Raw genomic sequence first — 22,508 nt, 5'->3', positions numbered from 1 at the left:
GATATTTGTTGGTGTGAAGTGTCCCGTGCTGTTGTTTCTTGGCCGGATTTGAAAATATGTGTGGGCATTAGGTATATTTTTTTTTTTTATAAATTTAGTCCGAATGGTTGAATGGGTGGATTTGAGGAATCAGAGCCCGCACTAAGCATAGCTTGTTGTGCTGACCCTGACCCCACCACCCGATCGCGCAATTCCAGCTGTATCAGTATGGCAGAATTTTGTCCGAACGTTTAACGTGCCCTCACGACTGGACACGGCCCTCTCCGCTCACTCACGTTACCTGGCTACTGTGCGGCCCCTGCCACAGACACGCACGCCATTACACGTAGGAGCTAAATGTGGCCGCCCGCACCGGGGCTTGAACCGGGCTCTCACTACCGGCTAAGCGTCGAATTCCGGCGCTTTAATCCACTCGGCCACGGAGGGGACAAATTTTGTGCAAGATACCATGGCATACTTAAAATGGACACTCTATTGGAGTTACGGTGAATCATCAAGCCGTATCTTACAAACGCAATGCCGATAGAGATGGTCGAGAAGTACTCAGCTTTATATAACATATACATTCTGATGATTGTTAGACGAACCAAACAGACGAAACAAAGACGAAACAAACAAACGAACAAGGAAACACACAAACAAGCAAGCAAACAAACAAAAACATATGATATAAATTTAGTTTCAAGGTCCAGTTGAACAAATGTATGAAATACAAACCGCCATTGTTAAAATGATTATTTTTATTTAAATTCTGTCCGCGACACGCTCGAATGTTGGGGTAGGGTCAGGTAAAGGCTGAACGGGGAAGGTCAAGTCGCTTACACACGTAGTTCAGATGCATTGAACGGACGAGATTCTATTGCGCTTTGACAAGAGCAGTGTGTTAAGCAGTTCCAGCGACCTGCGCACCCACATCTGTCGTCAAAACGACAATATTTGAACAGTCGATCTGTGATAAAAAGTGATGTGATAAAAAGTAAACAAACTCACCACAGTTGAATTATAATGTTACACACAGTAAAGTTGCTATGTCAGAGTAAGGCAGAGCACAGCGATACTTTGAGAAAATGGCACGAGGCATTCGATACCATACAGTAATGCATGACACGAGTCTCGAACTGCGCAGTAGGCATGTCTGCAGCATTCTCAGGCCGCAGTTGACCTAAAAGGTGACCTGACCTCTCTGGAAATAGTTCGGCACCGATGGCGGGTCGGGTCGGACGTAGGTGGTAGGCAGTGGGAGCATTACCCGGTACCGAGCGGCGGCCGCTGATCCGGCGCCGCCGCCGTATGACCGAGGGGATCGACTCCGCACGTCATCAGCGTCATCAGCCGTCATCAGTGTCATCAGTAAACCACCGTGCACTCCGAGCCAGTGGGACACAGAGCCTGGTCGTGGGGAGGGAGGACTTCACCTCACCTCAGGTTACCCTAACCCGCGCCCCGCTGGGCTATTCAGCCATAAGCGCCCTACTGGGGGGATGGGGGAGGGGGCGGGAGGGCAGATTCTGCCCCCACCCGTTTGGCGATCAACGGACTGAGATTGATCATCGAAAACGCGTTCATAGGCTACAAAGACAAGACGCATTGTATGCAAAGGTCAAGGTCAAGGTCAGGTTAGGTCACCAAAGACGAACAATAGAGTAAGACACTTGTTTATGTTTATGTGCCATTTTACGCATAAAACGCAGTAGCAATACTCATTTAGTGGCATGAACCATATTTGAATGAAGCTAAGGCCCGAGGTCAGGTCAAGTCAGGTTAAATTTTGAAGTTGATTTTTGGAGCCAGAAAGGTGCCTATCTGATGCAGTATTTCACGGCGAATCGAATGAAGCTACTTTGTCCAAGTACAACAACTAAAACACCCCTAAAATTCATGTTAAAATTTTGTGTGTCATACCGCCATCCCGCGCACCGTAGGGGGGGGGGGCGAAACGCCCCCCCCCCTGTCCTTTTCCGTCGATATCTCCTAAACGGCTAGATATCGCCACCAAACCTTTAGGACCCCTCCGGGCAACAATTTTACACATTGTGACCGAAAATTTTTTCCAGAGGCTATGATAGGTTGGCCACAAGTGACGTCAGAATGACGTCATGTTCTGCCATTTTCGACCGAAAAAAAACCTTCGCGAGAAGAGCTGTCAGGCCTACAGCTTTGAAGATACAGAAAAATGATCAGGACATAAAAGGTGTATAATTGACAGGGCTACAAAACTGCTATCTCGGATTTTTTTAAATTTTTTGAGTTGTGACCTCCAAAAATAAAAAGCGATTTCTTGGATATATTAGCCAAAAAATCCAAAAAGTTTTTTGAGTTTCGAAAAAAACGGAATATATGTGATAGTACCTACCGTCTTCTATCTACATACCAAATTTCAGATCGATATCCCGTTTTTTGGCCAAGTTATAGCGAAAAAACTGTTCGAAAATGATGACGTCAAATTTTCAAACTCATTTTTTGGCAATTCTAGACCACGTAGGGCAAAACAAAGACCACCATTGGACGTTCCGTGACGAGCTGCATGGAATCAATACCCATTTTATGCAAAAATATCAACTTTGAAATTTGACCTAATATGACCTCACCTTCACCTGACCTTCACCAAAACGTGACCTACGCTGGCCCCAAAGGCTGCCTGACCCACATAATCGCATTTGTCATGTAAAATGGACCATAAAACATGTATCACACGACACTTTCATATTGTGACCCCCCAGTGACCTGACCTCTGTGACCTGACCTGGTATCAGTGACCTCAGATAGCGAAGCATGTGCTTGACGAACAATGTACCATCGATGGTTTTCAATAACTTAAAAATTTACTCGATTTCACAACACATTTCTTGAAATGCCTGTGAGCGGTGAAAATCCGACCTTTGACCTGACCTGTGACGTCATCGGTTTGACCTAGGTCAATGAAATTTGGTCATCAGGTAGTTCCCGGGTGGGGCTATCGAACGCCGTTTGAATTTTGAAAATCGGCCGGTAAATTTACGAGATCTTAGGGGGACCGAAACGCCCCCCCCCCCCCCCCCTACGGGTGGTAGGGTCCGCCGGTAGCCCTACGGGGCGCGGGTTAAAATTTAAGTAACTCCTACACGTTCACTAAAATTAGAAAAAAACGCCTAAATTTTTAACCGACTCTTCTAACAAAGAGAATGTAGGTGGCAGGTGCAGAGACCTTACTTCACAGTTCAGTTACATCTTTAAGCATTCAGACCTTAGCCGCGCGTTTGCAGGCTTCTCGTGGTTTCAAACGCTCAAACATAAGATTTGATGTTGCTCCCATGCATTTGGGTGGATGTCAAGGTCACCTGAAGGTCAGGTCAGGTCACTGACCTTTGGTGACCTCGGTTCACTTTTTCGAGATGTACATGTTTCTAGGCTAGTTTTTGGAGCTGAGTTCGAATTTAGCAACCATTTGAACATTTACGAAGTAGTTTTGGTGCCTTCGTAACATGTTACGAAGCTGTCAGAGGCAGTTGACACGTACTACGAATACCCGTCACGACGCCTACTGGTTGACCTGACCTGACCTGACCCGACCTGGTCTGAATGCTTAAAGACATCATCTGTGATCAAAACTAACATGATGTTCGTGTCAGCACCCCGAAAAACTCTTAGCAGCCACATTTACGACTTTCTAACAGGTCTCGATTTTCTCGACTTTGGGTCAGTGACCTGACATGGAAGGTCAACCAATGACCTAGGACCTTAAAATTGGGTATCATCGGCTTCCTCTCGTCACGGGCAACACGCTCGTTTTTTTCCGTGAAGCTCTAGCTCGATCAGGGGCCAAACGGCAAGGGGTCCAACCGACCCCCCTCCCCTACACATTAGAAGCTGGCAAACGACGCACACATGCGAGGGTTAAAATAGCCAAGTTGATTGTCTATGATTATTTTAACATTCATCGAATGCCGCTTATCTTGTGTCGATGTGTGACCCAGCCCCAAGGAGCCGAGTGGGGCGGGGGGGGGGGGGGGGGTGAGGGACTGAGGGTCTTAAAAATTTCCGCGCTGTGTCACGAAAGTGCCTGAGCGCGACCCCGGCACCGGACAAATGGGACAAAGAACGCAAGCTAGGACACGCCTTTTGCCGTTTTTAAAGTGAGTTGAAGCAAATGTGTTAATTTGCTTCATTATGCCCCCCCCATCCCCCATAATGGATTTCTTATTTTAGGGGCTCAAAAAGCAGCTGACATGGAGGAAAACAAAATGTCATCGCATCATTAAAATTGATTAGTTAGTCATTTATCGAAATAACACGGTTTTAAGTTTTAACTTTCCCTCTTCCGCCATAAATTGAGCGGGTCTACGAGTACCAAGAAGAGAGTTAGCAGTAAGGTAACTAAAGACAAAGGCGCGTCCATTCACACATTCCGTTGGTGGAAAATCCCGAACGCACCGGAGCCGGGAGCTGCGGCACAGAGCGACACCGCCTACCGCCCACCGGCGCGGCGGCTGCCGGGCGGTGGCGGGGGCGGTGGCGGAGGCGGCGCGGCGGCGGCGGAGGCGGCGCAGCGGCGGCGGCGGCGCGCCCGGCGCGGTGCGCGCCCATATAGGCAGGTGTGAGCGGCCGTCTCGCACCGAGGATGGGTGCGCGCCGTCTGCCCCTGGTGCTGGCGGTGTCGGCGGCGGCGGCCGTCAGTGCCGTGCTGCAGCCGCGGACCAGCTTAGGTGGGTGCCGACCGACACCGTCCGACACACGCGGGCACACCGGGACACACGCCGATACCGTGCGACACACACACTGACACACCGTCCGACACACACTGACACTCTGGACACACACCGACACACTGACACCGTCCGACACACACAACGACACACCTACATACATCCAGACACACACACTGCCGCGGTACTGCCGGACACTGCACTGACTGGGAGAGACGGACACTGACTGGACTGACTGGAAGGGGCAGACTCTGCACTGACTGTGAGTGACGGACTCTGCACTGACTGGGAGGGACGGACACCGACTGGACTAACTAGAATGGACAGACTCTGCACTGACTGGGAGGGACGGACACCGACTGGACTAACTAGAATGGACAGACTCTGCACTGACTGGGAGGGACGGACACCGACTGGACTAACTGGAAGGGACGGACACCGACTGGAATGACTGGAAGGGACGGACTCGGCACTGAGTGGAAGGACGAACAACGGGACGTGGAGAACGACCTCCGCTGCCGCCCCTCCCTCGAAACATCCGCAGATAAGCACCCATAGACAGCACGAAACCGACTTGGAGAGTGTTTTACCCCGAGAGGAACAGGCTTTGATACGAGCACGGACCTGTCAGGTAATCTGTGTGTGTTGTCTGTGACTGTGTGTGCGTGTAATCTGTACTTAATTCTGTGTGTGTGTGTGTGTGTTAGATGGTACAACAGACATACAATATGTGAGCGGGGTGATATCGTGAGGTAGAAAATTAATTGAATAAAAATGTTTAGAGCTCATATTATTCAAAGGACACCTAGTTGTTCGTAAACGTGACACTTCTTGAGATAAATTGTTGCATTGCTTAGATTCAAAGCTAAGCCTAAAAAGTAACAATTGATGTACCTAGCCGTATGTACAACTGTATTATGTCCATGTCGAACATGCGTGCTTGGCACGACGAACAGCACGTTGATTAAGTGCACACTTTGCATAGGCAATTAAGTTCATACCTACACTTATTTTCAAACACTGCAATTTATGAAGATCACAAGCTGATCAACGCCTCCTTCACGACTTTGTAAGCGGCTCAGCAGTGTAGGCGGTAATGGCGTGGTCTGACCATTTCATTTGGACATAGTTCAGGTAATGAATGGGTGCAGTATTGACACTGAACAATCGTGCACTCAGTACTCGATGAAAAGTCATTTGAAAGGCAAATAGCAAGTTTATAATATAAGTGCATACTTCTCTCGTCATAACAAAACAGTGCACTGAACATATGTGTCGATAAATCAAGAATGAGGCAGCATAGCGACACCAAAACTTGTAAGAAATAGCTTCTTTTTGTAGGTATGCCCAAAAATGAGACCGCGGTATTTAAAATCATTTTAGAACGTAAGGTGAACCCATTTACAATATACAATGGAAATCTGTCCGTCCGCGGTCCGTCCGTCCGGTATGTCAGCCTGCCTGACTGTCTGTCTGTCTGTATATGTCCGCCGGCCTTTCTGACCTTTTCATCGTCGTCTCAGTGTGTCTCTCTCTCTCCCCTCAAATAGAAAAATTGGTGACTCTTTTTGACTGTGCTGACCTGACCTAGCCTGATATCGACCTGACACTTTCAGGACTGATGGACCAAGATTTTACCCCAAACGTCAAATCCGGTTTTATATGTGCGATCAAAAGCGCAATCGGTGACAAAATTCAAACTTGTGACAATGACCTGACCTGGTGACCTGACCTAAGGCCAGTCATTTTTTTTCACCTCACGTGCTGCACGCCCATAGCCTCGTTTGTAATATGTCTTTATCTCTAACTCTATTTTGATAGCTGTTTGCCAGCTGAAAGTTAGCAATTGTGACGTTGAAATTTGTTTTGCAAGAGTTTAAAAATCGGCCTGAGACGTCATCAGGTTAGCTAGATCTTTTTTCTTGCTTCAGAAGATACTTAACTGAAAGTTTTGCGCATATATCTTCAAGCGTTCGAGAGCTACCGCAAGTATTTGTCGGGGGGGGGGGGGGGGCGAAAAACGCCTCCCGGGACTGCGCAGATAAACTGGACCCTAAAGACCAAATGTGGACCGGCCTTTTAATAAACAAGCATTAACCTTAAGGTTAGAGACAACAGCACAGCTGTAACATTCTGATCTAAAGACACCAACTGACATATTCGCACTCGCTTGTAGCAAATGTCAGCACTCACTATCGCAGTGTTTTTCTGAATTCGATTTCGTTTTTTGATGACTGCTTTGCTATTATCACTTCGTACAGAAAAGAAATACGCTGAAATCATATCAACTCTATCAATGCAGTTCCAAAGAGTGGGAATGTGCAATATAACAAAAATACGATATCCGTTTACGTTTCAGTTTTCTTTTTCATTCGCAAGGCTGTTGTGGGTTAATGCGATGCACCATGAAAAAAGGCGCCTGTGCCCATAAAGCATTAGCACACTTACGCCATAGAAGCTGTGCATAAGCTAAAACTCCTCCGATCGCCCGATCGGTACGTTGCAGTGCTTCTCAGCCGCGGCTGGTCGGACACCGGCCTGAGCCGGGCACAGGCGCGGTCCCCATGGACCGAGGACCGGCCATCGTGGACCGAGGACCGGTCACCGAGGGCCGAGGACCGGCCACCGAGGGCCGAGGACCGGTCCCGGTGGACCCAGAGGTGGCCGCGCCTTCTGGAGGTCCTGCGCACCCAGCGGCAATGGTCGCACCCTCCGTTGGGGTCCACCAGGCCGCTATACGCTCCAACGGGGGCCGTCCGAACGCTGCACCCTCCGCCGGGGTCCATCCGACCGCTCCACAGGCCACCGGCCATCCGAGAAAAGCGGCAGGTAAGACACCTATCTCGGAGACCCCATACGTTTTTCCCGGCAACTGCAATGTGATGGTGACGTATTACATACTGCTAACATATTCACAACGTGCTGGGCGGTAGGCGCTCATTATATTTAATGGAATTTACCTATATTTTTGGACCAAGATACAATCACTACATGGAACGAATGAGGTAATCAAGCACGTCATAATGAAAACAAACATGACTTACGTCAAACAATAGAAGCAATGGGTTGCATTTGATAGCACAAGCAATTGTTTCGGAAACCAATCTAATCTTTTGTTCACAGAGAGCGCGACTGATTTCGCGAGCAACGGTAAGACTATATGCCTACATATAAAGCCAAATGAAGCATAGGCACCCAACTTGCCTATGTCTTCTGTTCAAGTTTCAATGCCCAGTGCCCATCTTGTTGCATGCTCACCTATGATCAATATTTAATGACGTAACTGTACATGGAATGCTTCACTTTTGTTAAAAACCTTTGTTTAAGCTATTGTTGTTTACTTTTGTTTTACTGAGAGGGTGTAACAGCATTGTTAGCGCCATTGAGAAACAATTATTTTACCACTCAGAGCTGAATGTCTTTTTTTCTTTTCAGCGAAAACAGCCAAACTTAGGAGTATCTGTAAGTACCAATGAGACTCGATCATGGTTTCACACTTGGATCGTACCTACTTACCTTTGACAAAGCGCCATCGCGCTGAAGTTATGGTAAAGACTGGAATGAAGTAGAATGTCAAATCAAATCATCTGTCCTAATCCCAATCGAAAACCTATAGGGAATCATGAAGGAGGAGCTCAGCAAAATTGAATCAGCTCCCACAGAAAACAGACTTTAGAGGAACCTGTAAAAGGTGTGGCTGAACATCAGCACGGATACTCTGGACATCTTGATCTATGGAATGCCAAGACGGATGAGGGAATGGGTAGGACAGGGCATGGGATAAATCGGTAAATAAACCATGACCCGGGGGCTCTTTGTTTATCAATTATGGCGGCGAGCTGATGGAGGGGCAAATAATTTCCGGACACCCGGTATGTAGTCGTGTGGTTTCCTGAACTCGTGGCAGGGCGGTGGTCCAATCTTAACAGTTTGCGGCGGGGTGACGCGGCGTTTTTACGCCCCCCGCCCTAAATCGACACCTAAGCCACGCTGCATAACTCTGTTAGAGGCATTCAAAAGACAGTCAATCGTGACGAAAGTACCTACTTGAGTCAATTTCTTAGGTCAGGTCACTATAGGACATCAAATGTCACAGCTTCCCAACTTTGACGTTGTTGGGCAAATAGGCTCACAGCTCGTGACGTTCCAGAGTTAGAACATCGAATAAAAAGTATTCAATAGCTCTTTTACAGCTCGTTCTGTAAAGTGCACTCAGATTTGACCAAAGGCTAACGTTTGATCTACAGAGGGCAAAAACGGTCAAATTGACGTTATTGTAGAAACAAATTTTGTGCAATAATTTTTTACACAAATCATTACGGAGCGAGCGGAGCAAGCGAAGTCTTACGTAGAATAGCAGAACTGTCTGGGTGTGAGCTGTCGGCCGGCCGGCCGTGGTCACGCTTTTGCGAAGTTTATATCTCCGCAACCACTGGACCAATTTACTTGTGGTAATTTTTATAGGGTAGCTTCATTCCTTCTTTCATGTACTGAACTATTACCGATGCATGTGGGTTACCCCTTATGCACGTAAAACGAAGAGGTATAAGCTTTGCAACAATTGCAATACCTCGGCAATTACTTGGCCGATTGCGCTGAAACCTGGAATTTAGGTAGGCACCCACCAGGCAATGCCTACCCATCCATGTGTCACGGATAGATAGATAGATAGATAGATAGATAGATAGATAGATAGATAGAATAAATTTATTTCATTTATCAAGACACGTAAAAAACAATGATAGCCAATTGGTGCAAAAACAATTTTTGCTTAAATCGCAGCACCTCTCGGCTATTAATGCTATCGCCCGAGTCGGATCACCTCACCACCGCCCGCACGCCCGCGCCGCTGACCCGTGTCCGACCGCTCCGGCTCCGGACGGCCCCAGGGGGCAGCCCCCCAGTCCGGTAGGCTACCTGATGTGTCCTGAATCAGATAAGAATTTTTGAAAGAGCTGGGCCACCACCTGATCGCCACCTCTCGCAGGATTGGGTCCATAATAAGAGAGAAAATCGGAGGAGTGGAGAACAGAAACGTTAATTTCGGGATGCTCCTTGAGGGGGGGGCTGGGGTTCGGGTGCTGCTGCACGTGCGCACGTGCAGGGGTCGTTACGGCTGAACCGATTGCGCTCAAATTTAGTACACGGTTGGGGACCGGTTAAAAGGTCGGGTAGATCTACAGAGGGCAAAGACCGAGCCTCTTTATACCGAGCATATTGTATTAGACCGCCTCTTTAGAGCCTCTTTATACCGAGCATATTTTATTGTATATGCTCGGAAAGACCGAGCAAAGTTAAAATATTGATTGCAACCAGACTGATTGATTGCTGCCAGGTTTGCTACCAGGCTGATCACTGACAGTGTTTCGTTGTTCTCCCCGGGCTGCCCATAGATGGTGAGTACTGGGTGGGCAGTGCAAGAATCCATTCATAATCGCCTGAGCAACACCATGGAATAAATACCAGCTTCACTTACGTAATCGTATTTAGCAGACTATCATGCATTGGTGGTGGTTGTGCCTTCAATAGTTATTACGTAATGGAGTATCGGAGAAGCAAGTTGGAGTTCGTTAACATGTATTTGTAAGTCAAAGGCTTATTTTGACTTCTCGGCTAATCTGTGTTTTTGAACAATGGATTTACATGGTGATGACACTTCATTACCGCCATGGTAGCATAATCGATGACAAATTCCCCCTCCACATGCCGCCAATGAAAGATGTGCGCGGTAAGTAACCTTATTTCGAATACAATGTGCAATGTTCAGAGCATACCCGCTATACAAAATAACTAGACTCGATACACAGAAGGGAGCTGAAAGTGAAAAGTATGTACAGAAAACAAGGCAAGGAAGGCAAGGCAATGTTATTGATTGACCTTGATTGCAAAGCAAAAAAGCATTAAGAGTGCCTGAAGCCTTCTGAACTGAACTGACTGATTGCAATAATGTACACGCAAAATCTCACGACGCATTTCGTCAAAAGAAAAAAAAAACTACATCCACCCTGATAGGGAAATCATCATTAGCCATCATTAGTCATTACCACACATTGGCATATCACATGCCACCTCGCGTGCGCGTGGAAGCACGGGTCATGCAGATTACAGGAATGAATGAGCCAAACATGCTGATTATAATCACCTCTGAATACATATAGGTACCCGAGCTCACAGAACATGTAACTTATACATTAACGCACCACAAATTTGCTAAAATGTGTACCTTATGCAACTTTGCTAGTACCAATATTGCATACTAAAAAAGAACTACTTTGAACATAAATTTTGATCCATTGCAAAAACCCATAAAAACTGTAGTCAAGATCAGTTGTTACTTATTGTGCGATATGTATTCAGAAACCATGACCCTATTGCGGTGAGAGCTTACGTCTTCCAGTGTCTAAATGTATAAATTGGTATGTATAAAACAAACATTTGTATGTATAATTTGTAATGTATACAACAACGACGTACGAGTGGTGATGTGCCACTGACAATGTTCCGCTATTATACATGTCTAACCCGATGCAGTATCATCCGAGGGTAAGTATGATTCAGACACATTTAACTGGATGCTTATCATCATAAATCCGTCTAATGCACTATTGAGTAGCAACATTCCATTAACCCGCGCCATGTTGGGCTAATTGGCGGACCCTAACACCTGTTGGGAGTCGGCTTTTTGCCCCCCCCCCCCCAAGACCTCGGAAGGTTACCAACCGATTTTGAAAATCCAAATGGCGTTCAATAGCCCCACCGGGAACTACCTTAAAATCGTTGACCTACGATGACGTCACAGGTCAGGTCAAAGGCCGCATTTTCACCGATTTTTACCGCCGTGCGCCTTCTAAGGAATGCGTTATGACATCGAGTAAAGGGCATGCTATCGAAAATCATCGATGGAGCGTTGGTTGCCTAACACATATGTTGCTTAAAGAGGTCATTAATGCCAGGTCAGGTCACAGAGGTCAGGTCACTAAGGGTCACAATATGAACTCAACTATACTAGGGTCGTGTGATACATGTTTTATGGCCAATTTTACATTTCAAATTCAATGGTGTGTGACGGGTTAGACGACCATTGGGACCGGTTTAGGTTACGTTCTGGTGGACGTCAGGTTAACATCAGGTCAAAAACGGTCAAATTTCAAAGTTCATATTTTTGCACCTAAAAGTTATCTATTCGATGCAGCTCATCACAGGGAATCCAATGGTGGTCTTCGTTTTACTCTTCATGGTCTAGAACGGCAAAAAAAGTTTGCAAATTTTACGTCATAAATTTTGAGTAATTTTGTTGCCAAAATTTTGCAAAAAGAAAAATGGAGCTATCGAGCTCAAGTTTCGCATGACAAACGCAAACATAGGTTTCTATAACATATATTTCAGTTTTTCAAAATTTTGGAATTGTTTGGTATTTTGACGTACCCACTTCTGAGTTTTAAAGGGCCAAAACAAAACAAAAAATCAAAAATCCGAGAAAGCAGTTTTGTACCCCTGTTAGGTAACGTTAGGTACCCAACGTTAGGTAACCCTGTTAGTTGTTACCTAACGTTAGGTAACGTTAGGTAACCCTAATTTTACAATTTTGACTTCCAACATAAGTGTGTAGTGGCAGTGGCAGTAGTTAGTGTGTAGTGACCAGGGTGCCAGATACAGGGTAGATGATAAAAAAGTTTGTTTCACATTAGTAACGCTTCGATGTCCTCTCCAAGCCGCTCGGGGCTGCTGGCCGTCCCTAAAACCGCTCCCCAATGCGAGACGCCGCTTCGGCACAGTGCCCAGCCAAGAGGGTGGCTTATTCATGCAGCTGGGCAGCTTTTTCCGCTTTTGACCGCTGAGGAGCGCACGCACACCGGACCCCCGGAACTTATGTTTATTCACTTCCCGGGCAGGACCACTCCAAAGTTTCCTCCACCACCTTCGTCCGACGCCCTGAGCAGGAGCGAATGTCTTCACATTTTTATTGGCATACAGAGAACGGCCGCGGGCGCGGAGGCCGCTCCGTGTCTCGCAGTCGTGAGGGAGAGGGAGCGAGGAATGGAGGGGAGGGGAGGCAGAGGGAGGAGCAGGCCCGCCGTGCTGTCTGACCCGTGCGTCTCCCTGCCGACACGGCTGACACGCCGCCGTCTCTGCCGACAGAACTGCTTGGCCGAGGTAAGGGCACGGAGGAGCCGGCCAGCCCAGCAGTCCGGCAGACCGCAGCCGCCGCAGGTTTGACGCTCCGTCTGTGGTGGAGCCCACCGGCATGTCCCGGCGCACCGTGTCACTGGCCTGTGGCGGCACCAGTCCCGGCACCGCCGTCACCACCGTGTCACCACCCCGGGACCCTGGCACCGCTGTGTCACCACCGGCACCTCAGTGCAGCGGCAGCACCCCGCATCTGACCGTGGTCACAGTCACACCCCTGCACTGGCGTAGTTGGCACAGCCGGACAATAGACAGTAGAATGCCGCCCTGTCACTAGCTGGCATGCAGCGTCACGACTCTATCACTGTCACCAGTCAAAGCCTGCCACCTGTCACACTGTCCCCCTCACCGTCTGACCGTTCCAGCTAAAAACGGCCTGAACGCCAGATAGTAGAACAGTCCGCATGAGACTCAGCTTGACCTCCGTGCATGGTAGGTGGGGCATTCCACGATAGATCGTACCACTTTTTTCCAATTTGACACCCTCATCTCTCGGAATTTGACGAGAATTGGTCTCAGGGGTAATCAGGGGCTCTGAATCCACCTGTAACAATTTCAGGCTTATCAGATAAGTATTTTTTGAGTTATGGTGTATAACATTTTTTGGATCTTGCTTTGCAGCGCTAAGTTTGGCGGGCTGTAACTCTAAGACGGATTATTCAAATGTCAAATGTTATATATCATTGAACTTGCAATGAAACAGAGATTAATATATATTTTTGAAATTTCGAAAAATACGCTATTTTTGATATATGACATATCGAGCTTTCTTTGATTTGTATTTTTTGGACTTTGGGACCAAATTTTTTTGAATTTTTATTTCTTTAAAAAAATATTTGGCTCATTGTTAAGAAGTATGCAAAAAATTAGGAAGGTGTTCTTTCTATAAATGTATTTATTTTACGTCACGATAACGGTTTCGAATAGTGATTTCGAGAGGGGAGCTTGCAAATGGCGTGGTAAAGCTGCCTAGTGACATCACGGGTTACTGAAATTTCAATTGAAGTCTGAGTCATCTGAAAAAAGTGAAAAGAGGGTTCATCCAACCCTCTTTCCTATAAGCGCGAGGGTGAAAAAGGCTGTTTGGTTCTGACATTGGTTTGGACGCCAATGACAATAGCTGTCCGAGATTAAAGTTACAGGACGCATACATGGTGTCCTCCAGAGGTCTCACAACTTGTATATCTGGGAATTTTTTAAGGTTACATGAGGTCAGGTCGGTCACGTGACATCACTGTTATAAATCAATGGGGAAATATAAAAACTGTTATTTTGGCGCCGAGAATGATCTAAAACTATCTCACGTACATGGTGCCGTGATTTCATGCACTCCTTGCAAAGTCCAATGCTTCACATTTGCATTGTTAACCTTACGTGACGTCATTTATGACGTCATTAGGGTCGTACGAGTTTTTCGTCAATAACTCCCGATCAAATGGAGCTAGAGAGTCCGGAAAGCCACCAATGGACTCGGGAAGACCTTCCGAATCGAATGATATGCCATATGATACTATTTGCCCACTTCGTGACCTGGGGGGCTCTGACCTGACCTTGAACCGAGGTCAATTACTTAAGTTGACCTCACCCTAGCAAAAAGTATACCATTCGATGCACCTGAGCTAGGCGAACACAATGATGCCAAAATCGCGGCTCTGCGGCCATTTTTTGCGAATTTATTTGCTAAAAACCGAACCCGTAACTTCAGTCACTTGACCTGACCTCAGACGCTACCGGTTAACCTGAGACCTTAAAATCGGGTACCAATCGCTGCGACTTGTAACGGCACACACGCTCGTTTTTTTCCGCGAGGCTCTAGCTCTATTAGAAGCGAAACGGCGTGCTGGGGTCGTATCAACCCCTCCGAAACCCATTTTGTTTGCGGGAAAATGAGGAACTTATAGACAGAACACCTTTCTAATTTTTTGCATGTCGATTTGGAATGACATAAAATTTATTTTGAAAAAATAAAAATGTGAAAAATTTTGGTCCCAAAAGTCATTAGAGGCAAATGAAAAAAGATTAAGGTTTTTACTCAACAATGAATTTTTTTCTTTGGAATTTTTAAATAGTAATATAAATTTTTGATTCATCGCAAGTTTAGTGTTGTTTACTTTTTGTTGGTTGCTTAACCCGTTCTTGAGTTATAGGCCATCAAACTCACCGTTACAAACCGAAGTTAAAAAATGTAATGCAATATAACTCAAAAAGTTTTTATCTGAGAAGTCTGATATTTTGCCAGGCGTCTTTAGGGCCTATGATTACCCCTAGGACCAATTTTCATTAAAATCTGAGAGATGAGGGTGACGGGCCTGGTACGATCTATCGTGGAATGCCCCAGGTATCAAACACTGGCCGGTACGTCGAAACGCCCGAGATGTCTCCTAGCTGTGCACGTAAACGGGATTATTTTATTGGGCAGTCGTTTATCATGATAATGTTTGAATGTCAATGTTTGAATGTTTTGGTTTATCAAAATTAAAGGCATATGTCTGCGTACTTGAATGACAAACATACATAAATTATCTGGACGAATGCAGACCATACACTTGCCCCGCGTTCGATGTCTCTCGGACGACGGAGATTCTACGTCGTCCGGCCAATCTTGTCCAAGGTCAGCGGGGGCTCGGCTGCGGTTGTGGAACGTGATTGGCCGGACGGCGTAGAATCTTCGCCGTCCGGGAGACATCAAACGCGGGGTTGGACTGGTGACGGTGTGAATAAGATCACGAGCAACCGACCACACGTTACACTTCTGCAAAATTGTCGGGGAACTCAAATTCGTTTTTCAATAGAACACACAATTCTAACGAATAGTTGTTTAACCACTGAACAGAAACAATTGGCTACACAAGTAGGTACACAGACCTTCCCCGAGGAAATATACCAGTATAACGCCTTTTGGGGCGACTAACGGAGCGAGCGAGAGGGTGAGCCTTGCACGTGCGAAATTGCGAGGGGGTACCTCCAACTGAGTTGTGCACGGCACCCTACTAACCGGTCTCTAGCGATGTGCCAAATTTGAGCACAATCGGCCCAGCCGTTCTCGAGATCTGGAGGCGGCACCCTGCACGTGCGCACGTGCAAAATGGGTCCCAACTGACTTTTGCACGGCACCCTACTAACCGGTCCCTAACCATGTACCAAATTTGAGCGCCATCGGTCCAGCCGTTCTCGAGATCTGGAATCGACCCCTGCACGTGCGCACGTGCAGCAGCACCTCAACTCTGGCACATGGATATGCATTGCATAGTGGGTGCCTACCTACATGCCAACTTTCAGCGCAATCGGCCAAGTAGTTACCGAGATATTGCAACAATTGCAAAAGTGACACCTCTTCGTTTTGCACGTGGCACGTGCATAAGGGGTCACCCACATGCATCGGGAATAGCCCAATACTTGGTAGCAGGAATGAAGCTACCCTACAAAAATTACCGCATGTAAATCGGTCAAGTGGTTGCTGAGATATAAGCCTCGCAAAAGCGTGACCACGGCCGGCCGGCCGCTCATACTCAGAAATTTCCGTTAATCTAAGGAAAGACTACGCTCGCTTCGCTCGCTCCGTAATCATGCATTGCAATGCCATTCAACGTTCAAAATACCATCCAACGTGGGATCATTCAAGAAATATTGGAACTGACACAGTCATAATATAGGTTTGAATAGACGTCTTGCCACCGCCCCACCAAATCGATGGCATTTTGACCCGGCAGGCGGTGGGCCTCCCGGCCACCTTCCGCGCGGTGGGTGGGGGGGGGGGGGGCATTTTTTTGCCCCCCCCCGTATCTCCGAAACTTCTGGACGGATCCGGAAAATTCAAACAGCGTTCGATAGCCCTGTCAAATTTGTCAAAGGAAACCAAATTACATTGACCTCGGGGTCACCGATGACGTCACAGGTCAGGTCAAAGATAAAATGTTTCACTTCTCACGGGGCTTCTAGGGAACGCTATAACACCGAGTGAAACGCATTTTGTCGAAAATCAGCGATAAGGCGTCAGTTGTCTAGTACAAATGTTGCTGTTAGAGGTCACTGGTCATACCAGGTCAGGTCACAGGTCAGGTCACCAAAGGTCACCAAGGGTCACCACATGAACCCAACTTTACTAAGGTTGTGCGATGGATGTTTAATGGCCAGTTTTTCATTTCCAACTCAATGGTGTTGGTTATAAGATCATCAGGTACGGTTTAGGTCACTTTCTGGTGGAGGTCAGGTCAAGGTCAGGACAAAAAAGGCAAATATCAAAGTTGCTATTTTTGCATAAAATGGGTATTGATTCGATGCAGCTCGTCACGGGGAGTCTAATGGTGGTCTTTGTTTTGCGCTACGAGGTCTAGAATTGCTAAAAATCGAGTTTGAAAATTTGACGTCATCAATTTTGAACAGTTTTTTTCGCTATAACTTGGCCAAAAAAGAGGTATCGATCTCAAATTTCGTATGTAGATAGAAGGCGGTAGGGACTATCACATATATTCCGGTTTTTTCGAAGTTCAATTTTTTTCAGCTGTTATATTAAAAAAAAAACTTTTTTTGGCGGGGGGGTCAAAATCCATACATTTCAAAAATCCGAGATAACAGTTTTGTAGCCCTCTTGATTCTACACCTTTTATGTTGAAACATTTCTCTGTATCTCTAAAGCTGTAGGCCTGGTAGCTCTTCTCGCGAAACCTTTTTTTGGGTCGAAAATGGCAAAAATGACGTCACTCTGACGTCATTGGCGTTCAACCTATCATAGCCTTTGGAAACATTTTTGGTCACAATGTGCAATAGCTATTCACGGGAGGGTACTGAAAGTTTGGTGACGATCGGCGCAGCGGTTCTCGAGATATATCGAAAAAAAACTAAAGAGGGGGGGGGGGCAAAAATGCCCCCCACCGCCTGGAAGGTTAATTAATGCCCACCTTCAGTATGTTTGAAATAATTCGTCCAACAAAAGAACGCGAGCCTCCAAATAACCCACAGCTGTGGCCGAACACACAACCGAGCACTAAAGTCCACACGCACATACCCCTAGCGCATTGGTCATTTAATTGAGCTTCGGTGGGCTGCTGAACTTATATGAGGTGCACTTATAGGACTTCGGATGTCATTACTTTTAAAGAATGCCGCCAACTCATAAAAGAGTGAAGCGATACACTGTCCTACCTTACCTTGGCGTATATGAGACAGTGGCACAACGCTCGCAGCCCATAAAGCCAGTTCGATCACACCTGGAAACGTCTAGCAATAATCACATCAAATGCTTGCGACGCCCATTGAAGGCTCCTCTCAGACTGCAGCACGCACCTCTCCCATTCACCGCCCGGACGTCACAATGACGTCACATGGTGCTGTCCGTCTCTATCGCCTCACTCCTCGCCCTGGTCGCCGTAGATTCTAACGCTGTAGATGCTCGCCCGTATGCTGTGAGTCTGTGACGCTCACCGGCGGACGCGTGCCACAGTCTCGGACTCGACGGCAGCAGTACGCGGCTGAGCAGCTGCGACAGCGGGCCTTCAGCGGCCAGCTGGTCGACACGGGCGCGCACACACTGCCACCGCCACAACGCGAGGCAGGGAGCCAGTGGACGGACAGCGAACCACCGCCGCACCGCACAGGTGAGGGCCAGCGGCCGGACCGCGGCCCGCAGTTACACCCAACATGTGAGGGCCGGACCGCGGCCCGCAGTTACACCCAACAGGTGAGGGCCACTGGCCAGCGGCCGGACCGCGGCCCGCAGTTACACGGCACAGGTGAGGGCCAGTGGCCGCCGAACGGTTCACAACCGTCTCCAGACCGACTACAGTTCGCATCAGAGTAGAATGCATCGTGCCAGTGATGAACCGATCAAGAGCATTCTGCCAACTGCAAAGTATAATATTCTCGTCAAAGCGCGGAGAACATTTTCTGAATAGCAGCCTGTTCCGACACTCTCACGATATACACCAAGCATCGCCAATCAATGCAGCAACTACTCCGTTCAACACTGTCGACTACATGGTTTACAGTGCAGCGGTCACTGGTAAGACTGATCTGTGGTCGCGACGTGTGATAAGTTCACTAAGCTTCTTTTGATTTCCAACAATGCACAATGCAACTTAATCCCAGCATGTGAGCCGTTCGTAACTCAGTAGATGATCTCTGGCGGATTAAGCATCGCTTTCCAATTCACTTCCCCGATGGCTGAAGCCTTTAGTTGGCTGCCCTGGCCTCTGGTCCGGCGCTGTGGTCCGTGCCCCCTGTTCAGTGCCCTGACGGAGCCGCTCCGTTGCAGTGAACGTGTGGCTGTCGCCGCCGGACCAGCCGGAGCGGAGGCAGATGTGGCAGTGTCGCTCCGTCGACCCGCAGCCCGCCGCACTCTCCGGGCGCGCGCTGACACACCAGGCCGGCGGCCAGCACGCCCAAACGTTACAAGGTACGTGCCCCGAGAGCGGGCGGCCGAAAACAGCACCAAAACGACAGGCAGCAGTCGCCGCCGCGGTTACTAGCCCGCCCGGCGACCCGCTGACTCCTGTACTGACCGAGACCTGACCCGGACACGGGCTGACTGCAGAGCACCGCTCCCCCGGGACCTGTCCCCGAGCGACTCCCCTGGGCAGCGCAGGTCAGGTCAGCCGGAAGCCAGCCGAGTGGGCCCTGGCGGCGCACCGAGACCTCTGGCAATGGGCGGACGAGAATGTCGAATCGTGTCAACGGCCGCCGGCCGCCGAGACCGAGTCTCGACAGTGACCCCGGCGGTCAGAGCTCCGAGCTGAGCCATCAGGCAGTCCAGGGGCCCAGAGATGGGACCCGTCCGAAAGTCCCGCTCACTAAGACAAGATCGACCGGGAAATGATAATCATGCGGCTCCCAAACGCACAAGGCGTATGGGAGCCCACTCCACTCCACAATGACACAATAAACACACCTAAGAATGTCGATACTTCTATCGTCTCCAGCAGCGACTTGGCGCCAACATTTTGACTTCGGTGAGCGTAAGTGTGCAGTCTTATGGTGCTCAAAATGGTTCCACAGTTCAGCAAGTCTATAAAGTATCAATTTCCGGAACACACATGCTGATTACTGAATTCGCAATTCTTGCAGCCACCTTAATTTACACATGAACAGCTTACAGCGATTATGGGCACAATTCTTCCACCAGCGGCATAGCAGGGTCGGCAATAGCTGAGCCAACATTGGCATGTTGTTTTCAAAATATAAAGGAAATATAAAATGAAATATCTGACATCGAAGTCAATTCATACTTGGCCCAATTTCCCTAGTGTAGTATTCTCTATGCCGTGCCGATATACATTTCATGGGGTCCAGTCATAAAGAAGACGGGATACACCTAGACAGTATGCTCAGATGAGTATAGCCAGGAAGAGTAGTCAGGAAAAAGAGTAGGTAGTCGTATGAACGCCACACGTGCTCGTGCTCGTGTCGCGGTGCATCTGTGACCGCCTGTCGTCTCTCTGTCGACAGAGAGACTGCTCGACGAACTGGCCCAGAGGACCGGACAGGCCGACCTGGACAGCACCGCGCCGCAGCGGCTGTTGGATGAGCTGGCCACGCGGTCTGGACGCGCCGGCCTGGACCGCGGCCAGGCCGAGACGCTGCTCGACCCCGCTCACAGATGAGCCTCAGGCACCACGACCCCCGACCCGACCCGACCTGTCCCGGCCGAGCGCCGGCGCGGCGGCTGGCGACGGTCACCGCCGCCGTCAGCCGTACCAGGCAGTGCAAACGCCAGCTCCCTCAGTGGCCCGGCCGCCGCGCGGGGAATAGATACATATTATATGGAGGCGACTGCATCCACCTGTTCTTTACTCACTAACTACACTGTGAGGGGAAAACAAACGCCCTTATGCATCCCATGACATACCGCATGACTAGTGCTTGCATGAGATCAACATCTACCCAATAAAACTGTGTGGACATTGTTATAAAAATTGTTGGATCAGTGACACTTTCTTTAATGACACTTGTACAAGCCCAATTACCGAGTGAGCACCAAACGACTAAGCGAGTGGATATAACCTAATGTAAAAAGGGATCAAACTATCGGTGGGCAAGGCCTTTTTACTTAAAACTTACGTAGTTCAAGGCTTATTTAGACAAGTCAACACACATCACCTGAAGCATCCCATTATCAATAACGATGGATTTAGGGACTCGTAGGATTGACAAAAGATTAACATATTGACAACTCAAAGCACGCATTCCCAAGAATCATCGCTCACATCCGCTCAACTCTAAGCATGGAGCTCGCGAAAGTCATGATCCCAATAGGTAGGTAACACAAGGTGGTAAAACCGTTTGCGCATTCAGAAGCCGAGAGAGGCAGATGTGGCGACACGTTTTTTTTTCGTATTTAATCTTGTGTGTTCTGAGAAAACTATTTCTAGTCGTGACGAACATGCAGAATTACAGCCCATCATAGACAAAAGGTAGGTAGAGATATTTGCAGGACTGAGCGCAAAGAGAGAACAACTAATACTTGATTGATATGTAACAACACAACAAATTGAAATGCTTACTATGCAGGTCACGCTGTCTCCATAATTACTTCAGCTCGAGGGCTCACAGTTCTCGACTCTCGAACGCGTCCCGAGCCCTGGGAGCGCCCCGCCATCGGTGACGTCACCCCCGAGTGGCTGGCGGTGTGGATGACGTCACCGGTGGGCCGGGCGGGGTGCCGTCACATGCCGGCCGGTGTGGTCCCGAGCCCCGGCCGGCACCGACCCGACGACGTGGAGCACCTGTCCCGGCCGCGGCCCGAGCCTGGCCAGTCACTGACCGAACGGGCCCATCCGGACCCCACCCTGCTTACCTGTCCCGAAGGACCCAACGTGTGCCCCGACTGATCTCCACCTCCTACTGGGTTGACACGGGACCCTTGCGGCAGACCTGCACTTCCAGGCGGAAGGTCCGCTGTCCTTCGGACTGCTGCTCACTGGAATCTTTGGGTCCTTATCCTGGAACTCAGGGAGGGACCCGGAGAGTCGTTGCCTCCCCGAACCCTGCTCCGGAGTCCGGGACGGCGGGCGACTCGCCCAGCCTCTCCCGGACAGTGTACATAATATCAGCGCGCGGCGCGTGACTAGCTCGGCTCTCCGCTGTGAGGAGGCAGCGCTGCTCTCGACTTGTTCTTGTTCTTGATTCGCCGTTTGGTGCGCGTCTTTGTGTGAACGTGAAATACATGTATGCATAGCGTATCGCTAGATACGGCTGTTGTGTGAACCACGAGCCCGGGCCAGAACAGAACCAAAACGAGCCACGGTCGGAACAAAATCGGAAAGAGCCAGGGCTGGAGCAGAACTACAACCAAACGTTATCAGCACAAACCCTCAGCAAAACAGACAAAATCAGATAGAACCAGAGTCGGAACAGAACCGGAACGAGCCCGAGTGAAAAAGGATCGAAACGAAACAAAATCAGAGTGGAACCGGAAAGAGACGTAGTTTGAGCAGAACCAAAACGAGCCAGGGTTAGAAACAAATAATGTAGAGCCAGAGTCACAACACGGTCAGAAAAAAAGATAGATTCGTGGTCAAAACAAATAACAATGCGATCAGAACATGACAGCAGTGCTCTAACTGGTCTATGACGGGGTGCGGGACAGGACCAGGACGGAGCCCAGGTGGCGGCGGGCCCGTGCGAGGCCAGGAGGAGCCAGTCGCC

At 48.6% G+C, this 22,508-nt stretch overlaps 1 protein-coding gene across 1 annotated transcript; it reads left to right on the top strand.

The window, feature by feature from the left end:
- Nucleotides 1-11,195: 11,195 nt before the first annotated feature.
- Nucleotides 11,196-21,986, top strand: LOC122366140. The gene is made up of 5 exons (XM_043338010.1): nt 11,196-11,225; nt 12,822-12,893; nt 18,310-18,463; nt 19,120-19,260; nt 20,310-21,986. The coding sequence occupies exons 1-5, from the start codon at nt 11,196-11,198 to the stop codon at nt 20,462-20,464; spliced, it is 552 nt and encodes a 183-aa protein (XP_043193945.1). The 3' UTR covers nt 20,465-21,986.
- The last annotated feature ends 522 nt before the right edge of the window (nt 21,987-22,508 follow it).

Source organism: Amphibalanus amphitrite, unplaced genomic scaffold (genome assembly GCF_019059575.1).
Source record: "Amphibalanus amphitrite isolate SeventyFive unplaced genomic scaffold, NRLGWU_Aamphi_draft 000787F_arrow, whole genome shotgun sequence".
Classification (NCBI taxonomy): Eukaryota; Metazoa; Arthropoda; class Thecostraca; order Balanomorpha; family Balanidae; genus Amphibalanus; species Amphibalanus amphitrite.
The sequence above is the reverse complement of the archived record's forward strand: the minus strand, read 5'-3'. Positions and strand labels throughout refer to the sequence as shown.